Source organism: Anopheles cruzii, chromosome 2 (assembly GCF_943734635.1).
Source record: "Anopheles cruzii chromosome 2, idAnoCruzAS_RS32_06, whole genome shotgun sequence".
Classification (NCBI taxonomy): Eukaryota; Metazoa; Arthropoda; class Insecta; order Diptera; family Culicidae; genus Anopheles; species Anopheles cruzii.
Genome location: NC_069144.1, coordinates 21,562,997 through 21,571,408, shown reverse-complemented (window position 1 = coordinate 21,571,408; position 8,412 = coordinate 21,562,997). Strand labels below are relative to the sequence as shown.

The following is an 8,412-nucleotide window of genomic DNA, read 5'->3' as shown; positions in this document are numbered from 1 at the left end:
AAAAACTCAGTTCTGTGTTTTAAAAAAGTGTAATTAATTCTGAGTGCTTTGACTCAAAATGCGCTCAATGTAATCAAAGTTGGCGGCCTGCCTCAGTAACAACACTGAGGAAAAACGCCCAACCACAAAACAAGCCAACCACCAACTGCTTCCGAAACGATAGCCGCCACTTCGAATTAACTACCCAAGCCAACTGAATCCACAATCGGCGGTCGCGCAAACAGAACGCGTTTGGCACATACACCACGCAACCGCGCTCGCGCAAGTACCACTCCGAAAGGGTGGTAATTGCACTTCTCGCTCTCCCTTTCCGGTCAGCATATCAGACGAAGCGACCCATCCAAAACCCATTATCAAACCGCGCGCGTGTGTGTGTCACGTATGTCACGGGTATCGGGCCGGGTGACGTGCCTTAAATGCCACGCATTTATCGTCCAATCGGTTGGGCCGCGTGTTCCAGAGCCAGAGCCATGGGCTCGGCTTCAGTGTCACTGTTCTTGCCTGAACCGCCAGTTGGCAGTATTTGACCGGTGCGTCAGCATTATGGACGACAAATTGGGCAAGGCCCGCAAAGCTCGCTGGCGATCGTGTGCCAGGGACACGTCGGAAGTTCTGTACAACCTCCGGTATCTGCTTGTGATCTCGGTGACTGCCCTGCTCATTTTGGTCCTGCGTCACCGGTACCGTCCGCCGGAGAACAACGTCGAAGCGCACCGGGAAGAGTTCGTACTGCCCAACGTGGCCCCGCAGTCCAAAGTAGACTACAACGACTACCAGCAGATACAGCAGGATCTCGAGCGTACCGGACCTGGCGAGCAGGGCAAACCGGCCACGCTCAGCCCAACGGACAGTGACAGTGAACTGCGCCAGAAGCTCTACTTCCAGAACGGCTTCAACGCGCTGCTTAGCGATAAGATCAGCGTCAACCGCTCCGTGGCGGATCTGCGGCACCCGAGGTATCGTGTTATCATCCCTCGCACTCTCTCTCTCTCCCTCTTATCAGCACTCAATAGGGTCGCATGCGGCAAGTACGATAAACTGTTTACGTGTTTTGTTTTTGTGGCATACTTGACTACGCACGGCATGCCTTTTGCACAATCGCCACTAACATTCGGTAAACGGCAGGTAAATCCTAGCCAAAACACATGTTTTACCTGCGCTTGTCGTAACACATGGGCTAAAAAGTCCCGGGCTTAAGGAGGAAAACGCGTAATTTTTTTGTCAAAGTTGGATTCATTCATCAGCTTCGTCTCCATCAAGAGCCACACAATCTTTATAGCGAAGGTCTAACATTTAACACCATTTTTGTAGAACGACTTATCTTTTGCCTCAGTTTCAGCAATAACTTCTTCATTCGAGCGAAATGTCTTACCGGTGAGCATTTGTTGAAGTCTGCGAATAGCCACTAGGCCCCTGGGGAGCCAAATCTGGTGAATACGGTGCGTGTAGGATCCCGAAGTGAAGTGATGGAACCTTGTTGCATCCATTGTCACATATCGACGCAAAAATTCCGGTTTGTTACGTTGAAACATGGCCAAATACTGCCAAGAACCATCAACACGTTCTTAGTTTTGGTCGATAGTAAGTAATCGCGGGAACCACTTTGAACAGAGCGTTTTCGTAATCAAACGTTCATGCAATATGAAGCCAACACGTTCTTTTGATACTTTTACAATGTCAGTTAACTCACGGAATTTCACTTTTCGATCAATCAAAACAATTTAATGTGTTTAATTGTTTTGTGTGTTAATTGTGTGTTTTATTTTTTTCTGCTGTTAGGAGCCTGATTTGAACGTTCACTACTTTCAGCATAGTCGGTGTCGCTTCGACCAAATTTAAAATCAGCAAACCAATGTTATTCTTTCTGATGAGAGCAGAGTCTTTGTAACACTTTTCAATCTTCGCTTGAACGGTAATATTGTGAAACTTTAAAAGCTTTCTTTTCAAGGTTAGTACTAGCTGAAAAAGCAACGAACGACTTTTCAGCCCATGTGTTACTACTGCCATTCGCTTGCCATACACCGGCCCTAAATGTTTGCCGAACAAGTGTTTTCAGGAACTTTTTTTGCGCCAATTCAAAACTGCTGATAAGGACTGGCTACTGACAACTGGCACTGTTGCAGAAAAAACCCGCCGTTATTGCATTTCAATCACCGAAATCGATCGCAGAAAGCCATTCGATACCCTTACCTCATAGCGCACTTACAATTTGGGGACCGTACCGATCGCACTTACGCAGCGTTATTTAACCAAACCCAGTGTGGCCAATTAATGTTTTCAGCTGCCAACTGCAGACCTACTCGAACCAGCTACCGGTGGCCAGTGTCGTGATACCGTTCTACGAGGAGCACTGGAGCACCCTTCTGCGCACGGTCTACAGCGTTCTGAACCGCGCGCCGACCCATCTCCTGAAGGAGGTGATCATCGTGGACGATGGCAGTACGAAAGAGTTTCTAAAAGCCCAACTGCAGGAGTACGTGGACCGGCACCTGCCGAAGGTGAAGCTGATACGGCAGGGCACACGCACGGGACTGATCCAGGCCCGGCTCGCCGGAGCGCGGGTTGCCACCGGAGATGTGCTCGTATTTCTCGATTCGCACACCGAAGCCGGCGTCAACTGGTTGCCACCGTTGCTGGAGCCGATTGCACAGAATCGCCGGACCTGCGTTTGTCCGCTGATCGACGTCATCAACGATCAAACGTTCGCCATGACTCCGCAGGACAACGGCGGTCGGGGGCTGTTTGACTGGAAGTTCCACTACAAGCGGATCGCAATCGGGCCCACGGCTACGGTGTCTCCGACGGAGCCGTTCGAGAGCCCGGTCATGGCCGGTGGGTTGTTCGCCATCGGGACCGCATTTTTCTGGGAGCTCGGCGGGTACGACGAAGAGTTGGACATCTGGGGTGCGGAGCAGTACGAGCTGAGCTTCAAAATATGGCAGTGCGGTGGGCGAATGCTAGACACACCCTGCTCCCGATTCGGGCACATCTACCGCACCTACAGCCCGTTTCCGAACTCGCGGAAATACGACTTTGTCACGCGCAACCACAAGCGGGTGGCCGAAGTGTGGATGGACGACTACAAACGGTACATCTACGAGCGTGATCCGGTTCGGTACGCCAATTCCGATGCCGGCGACCTGCGCAAGATGAAAGCGATACGTCAGAAGCTACAGTGCAAACCATTCGACTGGTTCCTGAAGGTGGTGGCACCGGAGATCCTGGAACTGTATCCACCGGTCGAGCCGGAACCGTTCGCTTCCGGTGCCATCCAGAGCGTGGCTGAACCGTCGCTTTGCATCGACACCATGCAGAGAGGCCGCGGGCAGCCGGTCGGAATTTACCCCTGCTCGAACGATCTGGTGCGACCGGCCAACAAAAATCAGTACTTCGTCCACAGCTGGCACCGTGACGTGCAGCTGAAGGCCGACGACCAGTGTTTCGACACACCGGAGAGTGCACCCCGATCGCCGGTCACGATGTACACGTGCCACCTGCACCAGGGCAATCAACTGTTTCAGTATGACCACGTAAGTGAAGAGCTGCCGGTTGCCGAGCATCTAACGTACTCACCGCCTTACCCTTCCGTAGCGTACGCAGCAAATCAAACGAAACGACCACATTTGCATCGACTGTGATCCGGCCGCGAAAACAGTTTTTGTGAACCGGTGCGACTCGGCAAGCCGCACCCAGCGCTGGAAGTTTGGCAAAGTGAACCTGAAGCTCGTGAAACAGTGGAACACATATGGGGCCCGGTTTCTGTGAGCCTCTTGGTTGGTCCAATAAATGGTTATCCCTGCGGGGTTCCTTTCTGTATCCCTTTTCCTCCGATATTTCGTTCGCACCGCTTCTCGTCAAACTGCACGCACATCCGTCCATTCCATTACATCATTGCGCTTTACTAGCCGATCAAGTACACTAAACCTCCATCGATCGCTCGGAACAAGGTATAACGGGCACTGCACTCAAGCTCGGTACGATCATCACGGGTTTGTTTAACTTTCGTCTGACCAATTCCAGATGCCGTACGCTCCAGTACTCCCGAAGTCTACCGTCCGTCAGCGTCATCGTGCCGTTCTACGAGGAACACTGGACCACCTTGTTGCGCACCGTTTACAGTGTGGTGAGACGATCGCCGGCCAGATTGCTGAAAGAAATTATCCTCGTCGATGATGGCAGCACGAAACCGTTCCTCAAGCGCCAGCTCGACGACTATGTGGAGAAGCACCTCAAGTCGCTGGTGAAAGTAGTACGTCATCCGGAGAGAGTCGGTCTGATAACGGCCCGATTGACCGGTGCAAAGCTGGCCACAGGAGACGTACTGTTGTTTCTGGACTCGCACATCGAGGCAGGAATCAATTGGCTGCCACCGTTGCTCGAACCGATAGCGCGCGATCCACGCACCTGTGTGTGCCCCTTCATCGACGTCATCATGGACGATACGTTTGAGTTTGTCCCCCAAGACCAGGGCGCCCGTGGTGCGTTCGACTGGAACATGCTCTACAAGCGGCTACCGTTGCGACCGGAAGATCTCCTAGACCCAACGAAACCGTTCCCCAGTCCGGTGATGGCCGGTGGTCTGTTTGCCATCAGTGCCTGGTTCTTCTGGGAGCTCGGCGGCTACGATGAGCAGCTGGAGATCTGGGGCGCGGAGCAGTACGAGCTGAGCTTCAAGATTTGGATGTGCGGTGGGCAGCTGATTGACGCTCCGTGTTCGCGGGTCGGCCACATCTACCGCAGCTATTCGCCCTTTCCGAACGCGAAAACGTACGACTTTGTGGCCAAAAACCACAAACGGGTGGCCGAAGTGTGGATGGACGAGTACAAACATTACGTGTACCGTCGGGATCCGCAGCGGTTTGCCATCGATGCGGGGGATTTGTCGAAAATGAAGCATCTGCGCCGCCGGTTGCACTGCAAACCGTTCCGCTGGTTCATGGAAACGATCGCACCGGATCTTATCGAGTGGTACCCGCTGATCGAGCCAGAAAACTTCGCTTCCGGTGTCATCCAGAGTCAGGCGAATGGAAACCTGTGCGTCGAAGTGGAGAGCATTTCGGTTGGCGGCAAACGCGCCCTGCTGGCACCGTGTGCCAGTGACAAAATCGCACCCGAACGCCCGGGACAAAACTTCCAGTTCACCTGGCGGCGGGACATCAAATCGATGCTCTTCTCGTCGGAGTGTTTGGACGTGACGGAACACTCGCCTGACGCGCAGCTGCAGCTGATCGGCTGCCACAATCAGCAGGGCAATCAGCTGTTTCAATACGACGTGGTAACAATCCTTGGCCGCAGCAAATCGGAGAATCTATTAAAACCGCCGGATTCTTTTCGTATCTTTTCAGGACACCAAACAGATCTACGCGGGAAGGGATAAAGCGTTCTGCCTAGAGGCTCAGCTAGCCCGCCGTCAGCTCACCGTCAACGTGTGCAATGAAGCGCTCCAAACCCAGCACTGGCGCATTGGTCATATGAACGTACAGCTTCTCAAGAACTGGCACAAACACGGTGCAAAGCTAGTCGATTGAAACCCGTTTTTATTGCCTCGTCCTGCTGGATCCGTGCAGGCCATAACCGTTAATACCCGTCCCGACTCTGTGTTATGAACTGGTCTAAGTAATAAAATATACCCGCGCTAAGCGCCTTTTGTCTCCCTCATAAATGCACGGCTCACGTTCGTTAAAGCTTCGACTCGGTGAGCCACTTAAAGTCCTGCGGCTTACGGTCCGCCTGCGGACTTATGATCACGTTGATCACACTCGGTCTGTCTGTGGGAATTAGTGCCTCCTTGACGGCTGCCTGCAGCTCCGGAATGGTGCGCACAAAGTGTCCCTTCATACCGAACATGCTCAGCATGTTCTCGTAGTGCGTTTCGTGGGTTAACGCCGAGGCCGGTGTTCTGAAACGACAACACTCATCAGTCGGTTAAGCTTACAAATGCACCGCTACACACTTACACCTGCGTCAAGTCGCCGCCCGATCGCATATCGTCGTACGTTTCCTTGTCGAACCCGGCATAGATGCCATTGTTGTTCACGATCACCACTACAATCGGCAGCTGGTAGCGTACCATCGTCTCCAGCTCCATGCCCGAGAACCCGAACGCCGAATCTCCCTCCACACATAGCACCTTCTTGCCCGGGAACTTGTCCCGGCAGACGAGGGCCGCGGCAATGGCAAACCCGGGACCCACGCCCATCGTACCGAACGTTCCCGCATCCAGCCGGTGGCGGGCCAGCTTGTTGTGCAGCAGTGTCCGCCCGATGTCCATCGTGTTGGCCCCTTCGCTCACGATGATCGCATCCTTCGGAATGTACTGCTGCAGATGGTGGAACACGGCGTAGTAGTTCAACGGCGTGCCGGTGTTCAGTGCCATCTCTTCGACCACCTTTCGGTTCTTGTCGTACTTGGCCTTCAGATCGACCCACCACGGCTGGCGTGCGTCGAACCGGAAGTGCTTTTTCGCCAGCGCATCGATCAGCTGCTCGGTGAAGGGCAGAATGTGCGACTGCACGGCCACACTGCTCAGCACACTGTTGTGTAGCTCCTCCGGGTTGAGGTCCACCTGAATGATCTTCACATCGTCACTGTAGCGAGGTGGTCGGCCAAAGTGCAGGATCCAGTTGAGGCGAGCGCCGAGCAGCAGCACTACATCCGCTTTCTGCAACGCCAGCGTCCGGGCCGGAGCAATGCACTGCGGGTCTAGATCCGGGACGACCCCTTTGCCCATCGGCGTCGGCAGAAAGGGAAGGTTCGTTTGGTGGATCAGTTGGCGCACTTGAAGCTCTGCCCGCGCGTACGCCGCTCCCTTGCCTACGATCACCAGCGGGCGTTTGGCCGTTGCGAGGAGCTGAGCCGCCTGTTCAACCAGCGAAGGTTCGGGAAACGCAACCGGAGGCATTGGATGACTGTACTGCGGGGGTATGGCATCTTCGGTGGCCTTAGCCGTCAGCAGATTGCCCGGGAAGTCGAGGTACGCAGCACCCGGGCGACCGTAGCACGCTAGACGGACCGCTTTTTCGACGTGCAGCGGAATTAGCCCGATGCTGGGTGGACGGGCCGCGTACTTGCAGTACGGTCGGCTTAGTTCGACCTGCGGACACTCCTGGAACCCACCGATGCCTTCGTGATCCTGCGAGGTTGAACCACCGATCACTAGCAGTGGCCAGCAGTTCACCTGTGCGTTCGCCATTCCGGCCGTCACGTGCAGCAAACCCGGTCCCGACACAACCAGACACACGCCCGGCTTCCCCGTCAAGTATCCGATCGCCTGAAAGAATCCCGATTTAGCGATCGATATGTTGTGATTGGGGCAGGGATTGACCGTACCTGTGCCGCGTAACATGCCGACTGCTCATTGCGCATCCCTACATACTTCAATCCCTCCGCCTGCATGGCCATGGATAGCTCCACGACCGGGATTCCTACGATGCCGAAAACGTACTCGATACCCTGGGGACGACACGCAAACCATTAACACACACTCGTGCACAGCATAATCAACAGATAGACTATTACGGGGCAGTTTAAAGCCATTATAGATACCGAACGAACTGATAACACGGCCCCGGGACACGGGCTTCACGTAGTTCGTGGAGACTTATCGCCGGCTTTAAACTTTGACCCCATCTTCTCGGGGACAGTTTTCGTACCTGGTCCTTTAGTGCCTTCGCCAAAACTGCATTTCCGTCCACCTCCATTGTGCTTGGTTCCTAATATAACTGAAAAACAACCGAAGAACAAACAATTAAGGACGTAAAAACTTAAGTACGATAACTGGAAACGAGGACGAACAATCTTGTTTTGACTGATTTGAACTTTTTTGACTGACTTTCGCAGCTGAGAGGCTGTCAGTTTAGCTGTCAATCAGGCTGTCAGTTCGGGGAACGAGGCATATGCACGTACGCAGCCGTCAAGTTCTTGTGGCTGCGTACAGATGAATCAAGTCGAAATTTAAACATTTGAAAAACTAACAACGAACAGTGTGCTTTGATTTCTTCCGATCTTCATCAAATGTGATCAATGGTTAGTACTAAATTTTCTTCCGCCCCAAACTCAGAAGTTTCGTCGAACATACAATTTAATTTTTGAACTCCAGCTTCATAACCCGAATATTCATTCCGAACACTACTAGAAATGTATGTAAAATGTGTGTAATAACAAAACTGCAATGAAGAAATAGGATGCAATACACATGTTGCTGAAAAGCACATTCAATTTTTGATACTGGATTGGTAAGTTCGGACTTACCAAACGTAGAACTTTAAGCAAAATTCATTCCGCACCAACCACAATCAACCATAACTTAATAGTTATTAAAACAAGGAAAGAGCAAATCTCAAATATATATTCGTTTTTAGTATGGAACTAGTGAAACCAGTTCACGCAAAAAATACTAAACTCCTGAGAGTC

The 8,412-nt window shown here is 52.6% G+C and overlaps 2 protein-coding genes across 2 annotated transcripts; one reads left to right on the top strand and one right to left on the bottom strand.

Moving 5' to 3' along the window:
* The first annotated feature begins 543 nt into the window (after positions 1 to 543).
* Positions 544 to 5,528, top strand: LOC128278662 (N-acetylgalactosaminyltransferase 6-like). Its single transcript, XM_053017393.1, has 3 exons — positions 544 to 956; positions 4,021 to 5,275; positions 5,346 to 5,528. The coding sequence occupies exons 1-3, from the start codon at positions 544 to 546 to the stop codon at positions 5,526 to 5,528; spliced, it is 1,851 nt and encodes a 616-aa protein (XP_052873353.1).
* Positions 5,529 to 5,592: 64 nt separating this feature from the next.
* On the bottom strand, positions 5,593 to 7,787 carry LOC128267483 (2-hydroxyacyl-CoA lyase 1). The gene is made up of 4 exons (XM_053004322.1): positions 7,653 to 7,787; positions 7,330 to 7,452; positions 5,958 to 7,270; positions 5,593 to 5,899 (listed from the first exon to the last, which is right to left on the bottom strand). The coding sequence occupies exons 1-4, from the start codon at positions 7,698 to 7,700 to the stop codon at positions 5,680 to 5,682; spliced, it is 1,704 nt and encodes a 567-aa protein (XP_052860282.1). The 5' UTR covers positions 7,701 to 7,787; the 3' UTR covers positions 5,593 to 5,679.
* Positions 7,788 to 8,412: the final 625 nt, after the last annotated feature.